The 20,039-nt window shown below is 41.6% G+C and overlaps 1 protein-coding gene across 1 annotated transcript in view; it reads right to left on the reverse strand.

The window, feature by feature from the left end:
- The window catches only part of ABTB2 (ankyrin repeat and BTB (POZ) domain containing 2), a 137,656-nt gene that overhangs the window by 16,231 nt on the left and 101,386 nt on the right, over window positions 1-20,039 (reverse strand). Inside the window, exon 6 of the mRNA XM_010007451.1 lies at window positions 4,315-4,467. Within this exon, the coding sequence (XP_010005753.1) occupies window positions 4,315-4,467 (153 nt within the window). The remainder of the gene's footprint in view (window positions 1-4,314; window positions 4,468-20,039) is intronic.

Genomic DNA, 20,039 nt, shown 5'->3' on the forward strand with positions numbered 1-20,039 from the left:
TCTTTCCCAACACCTCAACAAAAGGAAGTGTGCTAACATTCCTGTTAAACCATTATCCTTTAGATGACTATCAAATGACCTTTATCTTCTTTGGAAGGAGCCCAGGGATTACTGTAAATCCTCCCTTTATCTGCTTAGAGACTTCTGAATTCCAAACCTGGAAGTGTATCTCCTTCACTGAAGACCCATGGCCAAACTGGAGGTGTTTCCTATCTCAGCTGGGTAGTGACAGGGTTGGCCCTTTGATGTTATTTTGGGGTGAATGCGTTCTCTACTAGTTGCCTGGTTTTCAAGACAGGCTCTTGTGCAAACTCTCATGGAGTGAGATAACAGTCTGCCAAGTTCCTTTGAAAAATGAGGCTCTTTCAACAAGGCTGACCCTCTTCTGGAAACCTGGTATGCCCTGCCAGATAAGCAAAACACTCATCACTTCATGTAGAAGGTTCAAAATCAATCTTATTCAAGTTTTAATTCAGCTGGTCATTTCTTTAATGCTTCTGAACTTGCATGGATGGTGGGTGACAAATGGCAAGCAGATGCTATGAACAATGTGCTGAGTTAACAAACATCCCTCCACAGCCTGGTGACCTGTCCCATAGTAAAGGGGAAACCAGCATCTCACCACAGCTGCTTTCAGAAAGGAACTACATCAGGGTGTAATTTGAGGAACAGTCAGCAGAGAAGTAAAGTGACAGGCTTGGAGTCACTAGGTCTTTGGAGACACATCTGCAAAGAAAACGTGTCTCCAAGACAGCTGAGTACATCAGAAGACAAGATCTCTGAAGCACCCAGACACTAGATGAGGACACATGCAACAGTACAAGAGAACAGTGAGGAAGAAGGCTTAATGCCAGACACATATAAATGGTGGCTAGGCCAGTAAATGAATCATCTTGTTCTACTATGGTAATTGGTACAGTATCATGATGTTACAATAATATTATGTAGAATACAATGCAATGTCTTTGTATCATTAGAAGAAGAATAAAATCCTATTAAAAAAAAAAAAAGTTAAATAAAATGACAACACTTGAAATCCAGTGACCATCAGAAAAAAGCTTTTGAAGGAATGGTACCTGTCTTGGCATATTGTTCTATTTTGCTGACAGGCATGATTCCAGCCAATGCTGTTCACATGCACTGCTGGAGGAAGGGTGGTGGGACAATTCACTGTGAGCCCTGCAGAGCCAGCAGGAGCAGGGAGCTGCCAGACAGCCAGGAAAAAGAACTGCCATGAGGCCAGCTCAGACACCAGAATTTGAAGCTATAATTTATGAGCTTCACTCCTGGGGTACCTGCAGGCTCAGCCCATGCAGAAGTTCTGCACACGGTGACTTCACAGCGTGCTCCTCCATGGTAGATGCAAAGGAGCTTTTTTCTTTTCGTGTGGTAGAAGTTGGAGCATCTTTCCAGAGCTGGGGGGAAAGAGCTCCCACATGCACAAGTGCTGTGCAGCTGCTGTAACCACAGCAGGTTTTCCATGTGGGAGTTGTTATCCTGTGGAGGAGAGAGGCAAACTCCGGCACGCTTCCTAGGATAAAGCCTGAGCTCCTGCAGTTCCCAGTTGGCAGCTCCCACCTATGTCCAGCTGTGCCCAAGGGATAAATGGAAGAAGTGAAGGTGGACTGAGAGACACTGGGGAGGCAGAGCCCAGAGAGCAAGGAAAGGGATAGGGCTGAGGTCCTAGTTTGGGAAGGGAGAGCTTGAAAAGGGAGCAGAAGCCTGGTGTGCTCTTTGGGTTTCATAAGCAGTAACTACTACTATAACTACTAGTAATGAGTGATTTAAATTTGGCCTGCAGTCAGGAAAAAAGAATAATCATTTTAAGAGCAGCATATGATAATAATTTAGTATTAAAATCCAAAGATTGATATATAAGTAGGTGGAAAAAAATCACAGTTCTCTGCAGTATAGCATTTCTCCACCTATATTACCATTTAACCAGTAACAGGTGAGTACTAAAGATGTTTGTAAATTGTCTGGCAAACATAAACTGAGAGCATCCTATTAGAAGGCTTCACCCCCTAAGACACAAACAGTCTGTGTCAGAGAACAGACATTAAGAGGTCTGAATTTCAGGTTATACTAATGATGTTTTCTCCTTCAGCACAACTTCTCTTTCAAGGATTTCAACGTGCTCTTCCTGATGCATCATCCCTGCAAGGAACTATCATTATATGACTTTCAGGCTGTGCATCATGAAGAAAAGCAAGTTGGAAGTTGCCTACAGTCACACAGCAAGCCAGGGATAAATTTGGCTTCAGTTCCAAGATTCACTTTTCCCCTAAATGTGCTGTAATGGCCAGATACAGATGACTGCTTTAAAGGATCATATAAGGGGCACTGGAAACAAGGCTCTGCTCTCTTCTCATGTTGTTTTTTTTTCTGTTACTTTAAATCTTTCATGCAGCAAAAAGACAATGCTGCTTCTTTCATGCCACACATCACAGAACATCTTTAGACCTCTGAAAATAAAACCTAGGCAAGACAGTTCAGAACAAACACCTGATCAAGCTTAACTTTGATTTTTGTCCTCTACTACAAAGATGCTGTGTGCTACTTTAAAGCAAAGGTTGTTTCACCTGCAGGGAATGCACACTGCATACAGCTCTGAGGAACAGTTTGGTGAGGTAAATGGTGGGAAAGGATCCTAGTTTTCTTACAGAACTGCCATTCTTTCTGTAATAACAACCAACTTGATAGAAACCTCTAACTTCTTCACTGGACCAGCACTGCTAAACCTTACCAATCCTGCAACTGAGTTATCTTATGCCTGAATATCCCACGTAGTGTGGCTGAGGCCCTTCATACCTGCTTCTTACTTTCATTTATTGCTCACACTACTTTGGTCTTCCTGGGTTTCTACTGAGACCTTCACTTCACAGCTGTATCATAATGGCTTCAGTTTGAGGTTACTGAGATGAACCCTGTTTTCACAAAGTGGGCTGACTCTAAGTGTCTCCTTTTAGGATTTAGGATTCAGTTTAGAAATAAGAAGTCTTTCTAAATGAGAAACCATGAACCTGACTGGAATTACTTGTGATAAGTTTAGTCTTCCACAGTACTGTTCATCAAAGAATTGCAAAGGTTTTGGCAAGCATTAGGCACATATGTAAAAACAGTTTAGCCCATATTAAGTTGCTTACACTAGTACCTACCATTGACACATAAGCCAGAGTAGGGTGTGCTTAAACTGACAGGGAGCACACGTACACTGGCAGAGGAAAGAGAGGAGGAAAGTGTTCCAGGACTAAGCATACAACTCCTGCTTTGTGGACACTGAGTCCAAGTTCAGCTGCTCCCTTCCAGTCTAAAGCCAAGGAGTTTAATAACTGCTGAGGATCACTTGTGGAACCTCACCTTTTTAAAAGGTACCAGGTCTCAAAAGAAAGGCAGGAACTGAGGCCTGGGAATGAGCCTAGGAGTCAGCTGCAGCCAGCAAAACATTCAGTCATCTAATTGCACCAGCATTTTCTCCAAATCGTTGAGCTCCCCATTAGGTTTTTGGGTAGTAAATACTACCCTCCAATTCACAAATGGGGAGACAGAAAAGTAGCAGAAAGCAAGAGCCTTTTTGGCTGCCAAAAGGAAGAGTAAAAAGCAATAAAATCAGATCCAAGACTGCTGATTAAAAGCCTCTTGTTGCTTTTGCTGTTAATGAAAAATAATTCTAAGAGTAAGGGTATATTTTTTATCTTTTCAGGTGATCATTTGATCACTTCAGGGCATGATACAAGTATTATTTACTGTTATTAATGCATCCCACCCATTCATTTAACCCAAAGATATATATATGGGGGACAAAGTTCAGTCAAGAAACTAGTACCTACCTTGTACTAAAGTTCAAGATGTAGCTCTGATATAAAACCCAGTGCTAATGACAGCAACTTAAAGGACTACAGACCTGCATAAAATGCCTATTATGTGCTAATGAACCAAGCAAATTATAAATCCCTGTTCAATATAGATATGAGGGGGGATTTTAAAAGGTACTGATACTTTTCATCAAGGCCTTTCAAAAAGCAAAGAACAATCTTGTAGTTAAAGCTGAGGCATAAAAAAAAGCAGATACTTGGTTTTCAGTCCTCCTCTCTCTCATTTTTCCTACATAAATTTTGACAAGATAAAAATCTTCCCACCCCAGCTACAGTGCTTGGCCAAAGTGTCCTTATGCCTTTGGCACACACCAAAAGGCTCAACACGTTCTTGCCCGAATAGTGTTTTGAGTGGCTCGTAGGAAAATACAGCAAGGAGAGTATTGTTAAGAAGCTGCAATTACTGTAGCTGCTTCCAAAGCTGAGGACACACACATACTTGAGCTGCCGGGGCTCGCAGTCCAGCCCTGGGAGGAGCAGCCTGGCAGTCTGCCTGATGTCATCGCTGTCCACAGTCAGGCTGCGCCGGTGCTCGGCGTAGGTGATGGCCACTCTCATCCACTCCATCAGGGGAGGCAGGAGCATGAAGGGTCTGTGGAAAGAAGGAAGAAGTCCCATCAGAGTTGACATGGCCCAGCTACCTTGTAGTGCTGTTCCAAAGCACCCTGAATGGCTTCCTGGGCCTGTCTGTGGGAGGCTGGCACAGGTCGAGGCGCCTACAGAGGGGAACACTGTCCCTGTGCTCAGCAAGACTGGCAGGTGACAGCAGGTGGAAGGAACTGGAACTGGGTTATCTGACCTGCTTCTTACCCAAAAATGGGGTCATGCCAGGGCATGCTGGGCTTGTGCAATACATTTTACCCTGTGGGAAATAGGGCCAGACTGAATATAAGAATCACAGAATGCCAGGTTGGAAGGGACCTCAGGGGTCATCTTGTCCAACCTTTCTAGGTAATAATACAGTTTAAATGAGATGGCCCAGGACACTGTCAAGCTGAGTCTTAAAACTGTCCAATGTTGGGGAATCCACCTTGGGAGTGTATTCCAATGTCTAACAGATCTAATTCTACTATCAGCTGTAGCTGAGGCCCCCCTAGCTCCAGTGGCCCAGGCTTTGTTTTGGGTCAGAAGGGCTCTCATCTCAGGGCTGCAGTTTAATATGATTGTGTCTGTTGTCCTAAATAATCCTAAATAATCCATATGTACAGGCTGTTCCACCATGACACTGAAAAGATTCTGGATTGTTTCAAACTCCAGTTAAACAAGGTTAATTCAGTACTACCTCCACTGGTCTTTACGTTCCATTATCACTATCCAGTGGTATTTTACATTTCTTACATGCAGAGCTCAGGCCCCCATTTTTACATGACTGATCCAATAATATATGGGTACCACCATACACAACATATCTCAGCCATCCATACATCTATCCTCTTAGATGTCTAAGAGACATTTTTCCCCAAGGGTACCTGCACCCCAGCAGAAGGCTCTGAAGTGCCAGTTGGGATTGCAAACACCTTTCCCATCTTCAGCAATTCTGAATCTATTAACAGTGGGGAATAAAAAGCCCTTTTCATTTAAGAATTCAAAAGAAAATAACTGAGGGGAGGAGGTACCAATTCCTTTACAATATTCAGAGCAGAAGACACATACCAGAAAATATAAAATGATCTTGTCATTAATGAAAGCAGCTGAACCCACGAAAGGCATTTTCAAAGCTGTGCATGGATCTGTGTGCACACATATGTGAGCACAGTCAGAGTAAGCAGAACCAATCCTGTTAGAAACAGTTTATCAATAATGGGATTTGCAAGCAGGACTCCCTCTGACTGACTCTGAACATCCTTCAGGGTGCAATAGCTACACTCTCTGCAATCTGGGCCATCTGTTTCCATTTTACCACTTGCAAGGTGTGCTCTAAAATGTTGCCATTGTCTCCTTACAAATATGGTCACAATTTTCCCCTCTGCTCCTGCTCTTCTTTAGAGTAGAGACACAGCATCTAGAAAACCAGAGGTCCTTTAAAGCAGCTGATCAATCCTGGCTTGCCAATGCAAGGGTGTTTTTAGCCAGACATCTACCTAATGCTTTTACCAGTTTACTTCTTTGTCAAACAATCAAAATATCAGGGCTGCTACATTCATCACTCTGAAAATTACCCAGTAGTTCATCAGTTGAAAGACTTCCTGGAGGCCCAGCTGAAATCTCCCAACTCCTCTAGGCTTTCTAACTTGTCCCAGACACATAGGATGGATCCAATCTCAGCAATCTCAGAGTTGACTGATGTCCCTAAGGGAAAAACAATCTCCAACAGGCATTTGGAAGATGCCTTTCAGCAGTCTGTTCCAGAGAACTTCAACCATTATCTGGCCTAGAAAAGAGGCATTTACACCTTTTTAATTCAGGTATTTAAGGGAAGACCCTAAATTAACTATCTAGGCTTTCTATGTACTCAGCAGAACCTCTAGTATAGGTTTCAAATCACATCCTGAGATGTGGTGAGGACAGAGAGGTAGGCTAGAAGCACCAGAATTAAATACTCCAAGTTAGATGGGGTGAACACCTCAGGAGCAACAGAAAAACTCACCTAACAGGTGATTGTATCTACCACCTTTCACGGTAGATAAGCTATTTAGGTCAGATCCCTGACACTTTCATGGTGGGAACTGCTGGACAGAGAACCACATCCATCCAGCACAGTCCTGATCATCTTAAGTAATGAGCCAAACCTTGGGAAATGTTACACACTGCACTGGACAGCAAGAGGCTGTGGTCAGCCAGCAGAAAATACCACTGAGTCTGCACCAGAAATAACATGTATCATGAAGAAGTTTCCATTTTTGTACAAAATTCACATGTGCCAGGGTTATAAATGGCTTGCATACACAAGCAGACCTTGAATGTGGAAAACCTGGTTTTGGGAGGAATGGGACGGAGAAAGAATTTTTGGTTTTATTTTTTTAATCTCAACAGATTTTTCCAAAGGCTTTACAGCTCAAGAGACTGCCTAGTCACCCCGTGCCCAAAGGTGAGCAGACTTTGGACTGCAAAGAGAAATGCCAGGAAGGATGTTTTCCTCACACTACTATCCTAATTTGTCCCAACCCCACCACTTGCATTGCTGGGCAAGTCTGAGAAATCTTTGTTCTATCAGCAGTGACTATAATATATATAATGACTTCAATTTCTGTTTTGCTATAAAAGCTTTATTTCTCTTGAAAGTTTCTAGCTTGAGGATGGACTTTCTACTCTCCTTCCAACACACACACTTCATTTTTCCAACTGTTGCCTTTCTTCATGCTATGGGCATAGCTCAGAGGAACAGTTCTGTCTTACTTTGCTCACTGATACATCAGATAAGCATCATTATCACACGATCTGAGCAGAAAGAGTTGCAGTTCAACTGAACAAAATGGGTTGCATTGTACAAAAAAATGAATGCAATTATTCTTTTTCTAGAATATAAATGCAGTTATCATCCCTGTGGCCCTTAACCTGGGCATCTATCTGCCTCTAGGGAAACACTGATCATTTCACAGTTGGGAAAACACTGGAGGAGAAGAAGGGAAGAAACCTTCATGGAAAATTAACTGAGAGATGCTTCAAGCTAAAAAAATAATTTCTGTGCATTTCTATCTGTGCCATGTTCTGTACTGTGCATTTTCCTCTGGACTTCCTGACATTTAGAAGCATTTGGCAGTTCATTAAATTCTGCACGTGAAATGATAGAGCCCTGGGAAACTGTCACTCTTGCAGCACTAGTTCACCAGTGACACACAATCTCTGATTTCCATGAAACTGATTTCAAGGATGCCACGTTGCTTTGTTCAGCTCCTTGCCATGAAGTCATCTTCCAATGATGCCACATGTAACCTGGGAAAGTGCACAGCACTGGAAAGTAACATGGACACTGCTCATCTATTACACACCTTGAAAAGAACTGCCTAGTGCAGTCAGGTGCTGTCAATATTTTATCCATAGGTTCTCTGAAATTTTTCCATTTAGAACTAGAGAGCTGCTCTCTTCCCAAGGGGATCAGGTTGGAGCTGGGTGAGATGTGCTCTGAGAAAACAAGGACTCTGCTGTGGGCCTTTCCTCCACATCTGAACTGAAACACATTTTCTTTAGACATAACCAAGGATGGTGGCAGCAGCACTTGGCAGAGAACTTAGAGAAAGTTGTAACTTTTTCCTGTAAAATGTGTTATGCTTATTAGAAATGGCCTAGGACATGACTGGCACGTGGGGATCACATGCAGCAGCCCTTGAGATACTGTGGGATCAGAGACTTTCAATGTGAACACATGCAGCACAAAGAAACTATTCCCCCAATTGAGAGGAGGATTTTTAACAGCCCTGGGGCCAATATATTTTTAGCAGAGGGAAGTTAATTGTTCCCAATGGAGGAAAGACTTCCACAGAGTTAGAAAATTGTCATCCTTCCTCTGCATGGAATGCTAGGACAATGCACTTGTACCTGCTGGGGTCCCCAGCAGGGCCCAGTGACAAGATTGCTGGAGACAGGAGGAGCAAGGCAAGGAGGAGCCATTTTGCCTGCAGCCACCTCTCTTCTCCTCCTATGCTATTTTTGCTTCAGCAAAACAAAGAGGGAGCCAACAGTGACAGCAACATCAAAAAAGAAAAACCTTGTTCTTCTAAACAAGAATCTCCTTCTTCCAAAGCAGGAAAGAAAACACTGCCCTAATGGGGCAGGTGAGAATGGCAAAATCTGTCTCACTCCTGGCAGTCTGAGCTGGTCCTGGGACGCACATGCAACAGTCTCCATATCCAGCCTGTCCCATATTCTTCTGTGTGGTTTGACTGAACAAGCTTTCTCATCCCTTCATTTTCTAACATTTTAAAAACAGGCAAACTTGAGCATTGCAAAACATGTGCAAGTATCAGAATACTTATGGGCAGGGCAGGCCATGGTAACTCCCCTGTATTTGATTTGATTGACTATACAGAGGCTATGTGCAGAGAAGAACATAAAGTCTTTAAAGATCATAGAGTTCTGTGCAAGGGAGTGAAAAAAGAGGAGAGGCTTTCAGTGCAGTGAGCTCAAGTTTGGGTTTACTGCTGGAACCAAACTATGGATCAGTCCCACTTTACCCTAAAATGGAAGAGCTCAAAGTCACTAACACAAAGAAAGTTGAGAACAGATCTAAAGAGCCATAGTTCAGTCTCACCTGCTCCCTCCTTTTTTCTTTTGTTTTTAAAGGAATAATCTTAAATGGAATTATGTGACTAGCAGAGATGCTGGGAGTGACTGCCCTACTGCTGAGCAGGTTGTTTCACAGCTTTTCAAGGCTCCTAGTTAGGGGTCCTGGGAGACTCACATGCAAGGAACAGAACTATGTAGAGGGGTAAAAAGGCAGGAACAAGACTAACCTGCAACAAAATGGTGGATCACTTAGGAGGCTGGGTAGGAGAAGATGTGTCATTTGAACTTTACACCAAGATGGAAAAACCCCAAGGATGGCAAAAGTCAAAAAGAAAAACAGAGTGAAGTCTCATTAATTGGAGAAGGGAAAAGACTCTGGGGCACAACAGAGCATCCAAAATCTAAACCATGTCACGTTGATGTGGAAAACAGTGGCATGTTTACAGCCCTCTTCAAGATGCAGGAAACAAAATATCTCTGAGTATGTAATTACATGTGAATAAAATAACAACAGAAATGATGATTTAGAAAAAACACAAAACCTTTGCTCCAAAACACAACCAGCTTAAATCAGGAGCCATTCCTTTCAGTCCAAACATATTTTATGGAATTTGCAAAAACCTCCCACATTTACAGAGAAAAGATGGGAATTACCATGTTGGATCTGACGGAGGGATCATCTCAACAAATGCCACATATTTCAAAGCAGACACTCCAAGATCTTCACAGTAAAGGAAAAAGCACAAAACCAAAGTTTTCTTCTGAATTCCCTTGAAACAATGCCTGGCTCACATCTTGGAAGGTAAGAGATCTCAAATTTTAGTGGATCATTATCAAGTTACTAAGGTCTTGGCTTGGATGTGCCAGAACTCTAACTTCCACATTTTAGTGAGTTATCCTTTAGTCAGAAACTAATGGAATGAAAAAACATCTGGATAATATTATATTTATTGGGATCCCTTCCCCACTGAATCTGCCTTCACAGTTTTCCTCTGCTCATTCAATATAAAATGGTACAGGAACAGTTGAAATCCAGAACTCGCAGCTCTGATCTTTCTTAGCAGTCCTAGTAACCACAGACAGAAATATCACATTTTCCATCCTTGTCTGCAAATAAGCACTTAAAAATAAGGTGCAGCATCAGACAGGTTTTCTTCCATCTTAACTACAAATCAAAGTAACAACTAAATTAAAGATCACTAAAAACTTGAAGGAATCATTACAAACTCACTATGAATCTTAAAAAATATTCTCAATTTGTGGCTTATTTATTATAATCACATTTTGCAAATTTTGTTTTAACAACAGGGAAAAAGATTCCGTTTTCAGGCTGGAAACAAGTACTTGTGCTGCTCTGGAATGTGCCATGTGTCTCATCAGAAAAACATATTTATAACATCTGTATGCTGTGGCAGAAGGAACTCTTGGTTTCTAGACAGAGAGAAAATTAAAACCAACTTAAATTGTATCTAGTTGACGATAAGAGCCAGATAGATATACAAGATAGTTTTAAGTGCAACAATATGGTCACAGTTATGTGATCAAGGATGTGAGTGACTTCCATCTGTCTCCCCCAGACACACACAGAGCCCTGTTTGATCCCTGACAGGCACTGCCAGCACCCACCTCAACAGAGAAATATGGAGAAAAGGAAACCACCAATCAGGCTCCTTTTTCTCCTCCCGACTCCTTGACATCCTAAATTTCTCCAAAAGTTGAGAACTACTGCAAACAAGCTGGGAAACGAACTATTCTTGCATGAATCTGGACCTAATTGAAGCCCTGACCTTAGAAACTATACAGCTGGATGTCTACATCACTGCACTAGATGCAACTATGAGGACTGACTTGCTGAATCTCACATTGGGCACAGAAAACAGCACTTGCTGGTGACAAGCATGTCAGCTTGGACCACCAGACTTGCAGAGGTCAATTCTACAGATCTCCTCCAAGGGACCTGGCTCTCAAATCCCATCTCTGACCAGCTGAGAACACCCTCGCACCATCACCAAGGCTCTTCCCACCACAGCCCAGTGGCTCCGACCAGGACATTTCCATCAGCTTGGTTAAGCCTTTCCCAGCTGTTGCAAAAAGGTGACTACCCAGCTTTGCAAGCCTTCCAGTTTGTAAGCACAAAATGCTTTTTGGACAAGACCTAACCATGGCCCAGCTCTTTCCCAGCAGTTGCTCTAAAACTGGTCTGCTGGGCAGGTGTGGTGGGAATACCTGCTGCTCCTCAGAGCTGCCCAGACCTGCAGAAACAACACTTGCCATCCACCTGCCCCTCAGAAATTGCTGTCATTTTGGCTTTTACACTTTAAGTTTCTATAAGCCCGAACTGGCACGTGCTGGTTCACATGGCAGTTCACAAATTGCCTCAAACTTTCAGCTGCCTTTCAAAACCAGCTCACATGGAAAATCTTTTAAAAGCCCCTTTGTGTCCTTTTTTTTAAACACTTCTTCCTTTTTTCTTTTTCCTTTTATGAAGCTAAATCAAATCATTTGCTAACAGAAAATAAATGGCTGGCATGTCTTTTTCCCCCCCCTAAACCAGTCTGACATGTGGAGGCCCAGCATCCATGACCCACCTCATCTTGCCACGTGCTGCAATTTCTGCTGCAAATGGAAACACTGGTACATTTTGGAGCGGGACACAGATATAAACTCATGCATTAAAGAAACAAGCCTGTAACAGCACACTATGTGATAGGCAGAGATAAACATGGGCAGGGAGCCAGAATGGGCTGTCTGCTATTCTTGGATTAGCCTTGATCCTGTGGGCAGAAAAACCAAGATATAACTCCTATGGTTCATTCCAGCAGCTTTTCTGGCAAACAAAAAAAACCCCACTGCTATCTGGAAACAGATGTATCTGGGGTCAGCGTGGTTCTTCACTATCCAGTGCTGAGACTCCCTCCTTCATAATTTTTTTTGCCCATTATACTGAATTCCCAAAAGCACTAGTAGGATTGTGATAACAGGCCTCTTAGTTATGACTTCAATCTGATTTGCCAACACGCATATGTTAAAACATATGCTGATTCTCAAGCCAAAACCAATCTGCCAGATTCAATCACAGAACTAATTTTCAGAGCCCAGTTGCAAAATTCTGAAGGCAGAGCATTGCCATGCTTATGAAAATTGCCTAAAGCTCCTGAGTTACAACTGTGTGAACAAAGAGCCAGAAAGATAAATATTTTTGTGCAGTTCTGGAATACTAAAAACTGTTTAATTAGTCATAACTGCAAAAGTTTGTTCAGTTAAGCAAAGACAATCCTCACCAAAGCAAAGGGTTTTCACAATAAACAGGGAAATGTTTCCCATTTACCTTACAGCAAAAGCTAAAACCTAACTAGTATTTCAAAAGGGGAATTTTCAAACACAAAATAATGGTATCTAGAGGCTAAACTTTTCAAGGTTAAAAGATGATTCTTTCATTTTCAGGACTAACAAACAGTTGAGGATAGTTCTGTTTTTCTAGTTGCTTGGCTGACGTTCCATTCTCTACCGTGTCACACAAACTTGGAGCTCAGCCTTGCAACATCAGTCTCACCTGATGCTGCAGCCAGTGTTTGCTTAATTAAAATCTAGGTAATCTTTTGGCTTTTCACATTCCTGGAATCTGAGACGTTCCAGAAACTAATTTAGCATGAAGGCACGAGGAACACACCAATATGTGTGGAGCTCTATTAGGCACAATGACGTGCTGTGCACACTTAAATCAGGTGCCCACTCCACCCAATAGTGGGACTATACAATCCAGGTTCTGGCTGCTGCACTACCGTCACAGGTGGTCTCACAAAAGAGCCAAAATTAATTTAAGAGTCCATTCTCTTGAATAAAAGACAATCAAGCCCTTAGGGTGTAGCATTTGTGAATGAACAGGCAGTAGCCTTCTCTCTAAATCAGAGCCAGGTAAGACACACAAGATCTGTCATTATTGAAAATTTAGGAGGAGTAACATCACCACTGGATGAAACAGATGTCAGTGGGACATTTTAAAAATTATTATTTTGCAAGAGAACATCCCATTGTCCCAATGACAGGCTGCTCAATTAACATATTTTACTGATACCTTCAAGGAGGTTCTGTTTTGTTCCACAGTTCTTGTTTTAAAATACTGAAAAGAGAAAATATTGCAAGAAGTGTACAGAAATGAACAGAGTTTTCTTTCACCCAAAGATGTTTGGTACCAGTGGTGAATAAATGTTTCTGTTTTTTTTAACTGGAAAGCATAATGAGTTATATGCAGTATGCCTTAGAGAATTAAATAAATAGTGCCATGTAACAGTATAGATATAAGAAATATAAGCAACAGAAGTGTCCTGAATTTAAAGAAAACAACTGTTGGCAGTGAATTCAGTCCTTCTGTGCCAGAGCAGAAATCTCCACACTCTTCCATTTTGTGTTTAATATTGTGAAATCTCCCAATTTCAAACTTTTCTTATGCTTTTATCACCATGATTTTTACAGTCATATCAATGGATATCAATGAGCCTAAGCAGCACTACAAATGGCAGACTGCTGAACTCTGGGCTTCTGAGAGGTAGACTTAATTGGTAAAACTCAGATTCTTCCAGTGTCCAAATAACCTAAATTTAGAGTATGCCTGAGTTAAATTTCAACATTTGGAGCTGTAGTGCTTCTCAGTAGATGCCAGAAATTCCAGCTACAGACTCTGCTTTCAGCACGGTTACTTCGATCTCCTAGCACTGCTGCTGAACAGTCTCTTGCTTTGACTGTTACAGGGTAGGAACTGCTCAGTGAATTTCAAATAAGAATATTGTGTTTCAGTACCTCAATATACACCCACAGGAGATTTTTTCAGCAGATAACAGTTTGGTTTAACCAAGAACAATGCAGACACAAAACATGAAAATTTCAGCTAAGATTTGGCCACCCTGGGTATTAGCAGGAGGCTTCCTGACATCTCAACTGTAAAACCTGTGTTGCTTTTTCTTAGGAAAAGGTCTCTAGAGGTAAGGCCAGAATTGTAGAGGTCCTATTATAATGAATTTACCTGCCACAGACAAGAGCTATAGTTGACAAAATATCATTGTCTTGGGCAAGTCTGGTCTCAAGCCTTTAAAACACTGTCAGCTTGTAAAGCTGACTCACTTAACTGCTCTCCTAGTTTCTCCAGAAGGACAATGTTACCCACAGGTGCGTTACAGGATCCAGCAGGTAACGATTCCTCAAAACACATGGGTTTCTACACCAGAAGCAGAGGAAATCTTCACTAATGATGAGCTTGCAAATGAGAAATGTAAAAGCACTTACCTACACCACCATGCACACAGTTGCCAAGACTACTAGGACAGAGAAGAGGCCAGCAACATGCATTTATCATACTACCAAAGTTTTTTATCTCATGTGCTCTGAACTACAGAGTTGCAGATTTTATGCTGAGTTTGCAAATGAATGAGCAAGCCACTAGCAGTGTTGGTTTATGCCCATGACATCTGCAGCATGGGCTAGGAGGCAGATTAAAAACCCCTACTGTCATACAACTCTTCATACCAAAGTTATCTGTTACCCCATCTCTCTCTTCAAATAGGCACACTTATATTATTAGATTAGATAAACATTTTAATGGGGAATAAGAGAATGGAACTTTCTTACACACAGCTAAAACCTGTTCTTGCAACAGGTCCAACCTGCTTCACTTTGACCAGTGCAGAGGGTGCAGTGGTTACAACAGGAACACAGAGGAATTTTGAGCTCCAGCTGCCCACTCAGCTGATGACTAGCATGACAAAACAAAAATTTTTCTTTCTAATACCAAATTACAAGGATATTACCTAACTATGTGAATAAAGCTGTCCATAGCCAAAACTGTAACAAATCACCTTACTGGGGCAAATGCCCTTTCTGGTTGTACATTGTGTTTAAGTGAGTTTGGCCACTTCTCCTTAAGCTTCTTGAGTATCTCAGCTCAGAGTTTAGCAGACTAAAAAAGGTTCCAAAGGGAGTTAATTAAACTATTGTAACTTTTTGTGTAGGAAGAATGGGATGCCCAGGTGGAAAGTCATTTAAGGAACATATGTTTCTGTGATGTTCTAATGCATGGCCTCTTCAGGGAGCTCCTTCCTGAAGAATTTGGCAGCCACACCAGGGAACTGAGCACTGGCTACCTGTCAGAGTGCACTGCTGCACAGAGGTAACTCTTAATCACACAGTCTGAATGCTGGAAGCAATATAATTACAAGATACATTCTGAGTAGGTTATGTATTTCATGTTAATGTGCTTATATTCCTCTCAACTAGCCTGTCTTCTCCTAGTACTGCATTGTGGACAACTCATCCTTTCCTACTGGAAAAGCCTATAAATTCTGAAGCACCTGCCTCAGACAAATCCAATGTTTCTCTGGAAGGTTCTTCTGCATTTCTGAAGGAAGCCAAAGAGGCAAGGCATAGCTAAGTGCATTCCTTAGAGCAGCAGAAAGTTTTCCAGCAAGCCTAGGAATAGAAACTTACAGCTTCTGTCTCCCACTCTACTGTCTAGCCATCATGATATGTTTTCTAACCCACAAAAGAAAGAGCTTTAGGTACAGACACTTCATTGTCCCTAGTTTGACTCCAAACTGAAACTACTCCTTTCAGCAGCATCACTCTAGATTGATGCTGATAAGCAGTAACAGCAAAACACAGGTTGCTCTCCAAGCAAACACGTTAGACCAGCATGCATGGAATCAACACAAGGCTGTTTAGCCCCAGAAGAATCCACCAAGCTGAATCAGCTCAGACATGTAACTTATTTGAATAGGATTTGTCTTGCAGAGCAGATACACTTTTTAAAACAGACAGTTCAGCATTTACTGTAAAAACATGTGCTGAAAACAGTACAGTTTAGCTTTGTAAGTGACCACCAGGTCATGGTACTATATGCACTCATATGTATAGGACAAGGAAGTGTAAATTGCCAGGATCTCCTTTAAAAAGGAAACAGGACAGAGCCATACCAATCCAGGATTACCCCAGGGAAAGCTTAGTTTCTAATCTCCACAAGGTCCAAGAGAAAGACTGATTGTGGCTATTATAATAAATTATACCCAGAAACACTCTTCAGAAGAGCTTGGCTCTTAGCTCTCTGTTACAAAGATGTCAGGAACAATAAGAGTGAAAACCTCAACAACCTGCCAGCCTGGGCTGCTGCACAGCAAAAGCTCAGAATTGTGTCTTTATTTAGTGTTGCCTTTGTTAAAGCACCAGCTAAATCCTTCCTCAGGAAACAGGCAAGTTCTGCAAAGGAAGGTCTGTAATTTAGTCCAATAGGAAATAATACTAACTTCAATTGGAAACAGCAGTTACTGAAAAGAAGCAGCTTGCTGGCTTGTTACCATCATCATTCTTTGCAAGATGTTCAGAACCTTCATCCAGTTACCACTTTTTGCTTATATGAGTTACAAGAGCACTACATTGTATCACAACACTGTCTGCAAGGATCTATGCCTAGGAAAAATGAAGATAGGCTGTTATTAAGTGACAGGAAAACAGCCAGAGTCAAGTAGAGAAATTTAGACTCAGTCCTCTACTATTTCAACAGGCAGTCACTGTCCAAAAGGTGGAAAAAGAAGCCAGAAGACCTTGTCTTATAAATTTCTGTGTTTCTACAATGCCATTTTATCAAAACATGCTGTAACAGTTTCGTTTTAAGTTTCCCTGGGTTGTTTTTCCTTCATTTTTTATGCCAGCTTGCTGCTTAGCCTTCTCATCATCTCACCAGCAAACAATAAACAATACACAACACAGAGTGCCTACAGGCACCAAAGATTTCTCTGTGCCAGCCGTGAGAATCCAAGCAGATAAGATGCCAGGCCTTCATTTTCTTGCACCTTCTTTTTCATCTGAACAGATGGAAACTTAAGAGCAGAAGCCAAGAACTTAACATGGACATCTTTACAGTAGTTACACTAATTACTTTAGCTGTAGTTACATTATGCAGAGTGGCAGCACACACAGGATGGCTGTCAGCTCTTCATTGCTAAACCAGGGAGCCAAAGATCATCTATCTGTATTTCAAACATTTTTAAAAATAGGGGACACTTGCTAGAACTGGCTTAGGTCAGGGAGTCTTTCTGAGGGTTTCCAGTAAGCACTGAGGTCAACTGTAAAATGGCTATGACAGCATAAAATAGTGTTTTTCAAGCAAATGTTTTGCAACTGACAGGACCAAGACTGTCAAATGCCTTTTTACTTCTCTAGGCAGGTGGTAAGGATCAACTCTGCCTGCTGTCCACCTAAACAGTCAGTTCTAGGAAACCATGTCCTGATACCTATCAACGACTGGGAAGTTCCCAGGCTGACACATTTAAAACAACTTTAAGGGATAATGACTGTAATTAGAACCACAGAAGAACAGAACAGCTGAGGTTAGAAGGCACCCCTACAGGTCGTTTAGACCAAATCCCTTTGCTCAAAACCAAGGTCAGAGCAGGTTGCCCAGGACCATTTGGAACTGGTAATCTTTCAGGTGACCTGTCCCCCTCCACACTTCTGTGACATCTGAGACTTCTCAGACCATCCTTAACTACTGCCCATGCAAAAACAGCAGCAAGGGTTCAGGACAGCCTAAGAGCCTGACTTTTTAGCACATGGCTTCACAAATAGCCACTAGTATCAAATTTTTGTTTTGCTGTGGATGCTTGTTTTTACCTGCAATGCTCTCCCTGTGCTGAAGCTGCCATAGCAAGGCAGGCTCTTTACTCTCCACGAAGTCTGCCCTGTGCTGTTCCCTTTTGTATGCAGTGAGCTGGTTCTCCTTGCAATTTTGCAGAGAATTTAAATAATCTATGTTTGTACCACACCCCTGCCCCAATACAGAAAGATAAGAAATACAGGCCACTTTGGAAACAATCCAGTAACACTAAAAATTGCTTACAGCCAGTAGGATGGGAGACAGTCTAGTCTGTCCCAGGTGTGAAATACACTGAGTTGAAAAAAAAAAAAACTGAGCAGTGTTTGTTTATCCAAGCAACATAAAAGAAGAAGCGGGGGGATATCTAATTCAGAGTAGAATGCACTGCCAGTTTCAGCAGTTACACTTGGATGAATTCGATCCTCAGGGTTTGCAATTAATTCCCTGCACTACTGCCAAGGTCAGCCCTCACATTCCAATTTTGCAATCTTTGAACTATAAAGAAATGAACAATTTAGGAAAAAAAATACAAGACTTTAAACTACCTGAATAGATTATGCCAGGCAAAAGCAGGAATATTACCAGGAACCGAAACATAACTAGTCTGTCATCTATTGAATTTTATGTGGCTTGTTTTTCATTCACTTCACATACTCAATGCTGTGGTGCTCAGAGCATGCAAGGACACACAGACATGGAAGAATAAACCAACATAAACGTTTCATCCTGGATTTAACTTCAGTCTTTCAGTTAGGATACCTGGAGCAAATATGCAGAAGGAATATCACTAGCATGGAATCTGACTGTTACAAAGCCAGTTCTAAGTGTTTCTGTTTTGTTTTTTTCTGGCTAGATTTTACTGCTGCAGTATGTGCTGAGAGGTCACCAGAATGAGCAGGAAGGTGAAAGTTGTTCACCACAAGTGTGATAAAGCTGCTGACTCCTCCTATTAAATGCTATATACTCTTAATTTTCAAAGTTGTGGAAGATATTCATTATATTGCAACTATTAGTATGGGCTCAACAAATATATAATCCTGCCTGAGGTTAGGAACAGCCCTGCCAACAAGCAGTTAACTTTACTCAATAGATACATGCTGATTGTAGCTTAGGGCCTCTGAACTAGGGTCCTTCACCCCATCTCCCTTGTGAATAAGTATCTCAAAATCACAATTTAGTCTGACATTAATAGTCAAAGTCTGCAACTGCAAAAATACATGGCAACAGCTTCTCTCCTTTGTGCTGGTGAAGGAATTTGATCTTATCTGTTTATGGCCTTCTTATTCTTCCAATAAATCTACCAAACTGATCACTCATCAATAGAAAATAGCTTTTTTCTTTTTTTCTTTAAAACAAAGAGGAGTAAAGTTTTATGATCACTCAGAACAATCAATGCCATAAGGGCACAGTTCAATGTAAGGCTTCCTTCTGTTTCCCAATAGTTAATCAGTATCTTTATATCAAAACAGCTCTGGGGGAAAAAAATAATCAATGGGAGTATTGCACGGGGGTGGGACCGGAATATGCTCACTGGCACATCTTTCTGTAATCACCTCGTGGACTTCAAGGATACTCTGAGTGCATTTAAGTACTGTTAAACAGCCATTTATGATTACAGCATTAATCTCTTTCCAGGCAAGTGACTGGATCAGGATCTTTTTTATGACTCCTGTGTACCAATTCTTGACTGGTGAGGCAGCTCAGACTATTAAGAACACTCAGAACTTACTGCAGGCCTTTTCAAAGACACAGCTCACTGAACTAAGTGTATCAAGTTCTGTTCCTGATGTGGCATGGCAAGAATGGGATATGGCTGTAAAATCAAAGAATTCAGACATAAATACATTACATTTTAATTAGGAAAGGCTAGGCCACAAATAAATCTAAAAGACAGACAATGATGTAGCTATTGCACTTCATAAAATTCCATAAACCTGCAGTTAAAAAGAGTAGAGGGGAAAAAAGCCTTATGATAGATCAGTTAAAGTCTGGAAACACCCAGCTGGAGAAAAGATTTGTCCTGAAAAGCCTTAACCAGATCTGAAAGCAGGGATCCTTCTCAGTGATGTTGAGGATGCAGGTCAAGTAACCACAGGTCTCAGCAGCAGGCTCTGCAGGTTATTCCTGGTTTTCCTTCCTTTTCTGCCAGTTGGATGCCCATGCAACAATGAGCAAGACTTTCTGGAGACTGTTCACATTAATCACTAGCATGTTAGTATTCTCTTTAGTATGAATTAATATTGTATAAATTTGATCTATGTGACCAAATCACTCTTGATCTCAAGCAATTTTAGAATGAACATTTAGTTGTGCCAGGTGTTACCTGAACACAGGGAAAGAAAGGAGCTACCCTTCAGGGAAAG

The sequence above is a fragment of the Chaetura pelagica genome, unplaced genomic scaffold, assembly GCF_000747805.2.
Source record: "Chaetura pelagica isolate M959 unplaced genomic scaffold, ChaPel_1.0 scaffold401, whole genome shotgun sequence".
Lineage (NCBI taxonomy): Eukaryota > Metazoa > Chordata > Aves > Apodiformes > Apodidae > Chaetura > Chaetura pelagica.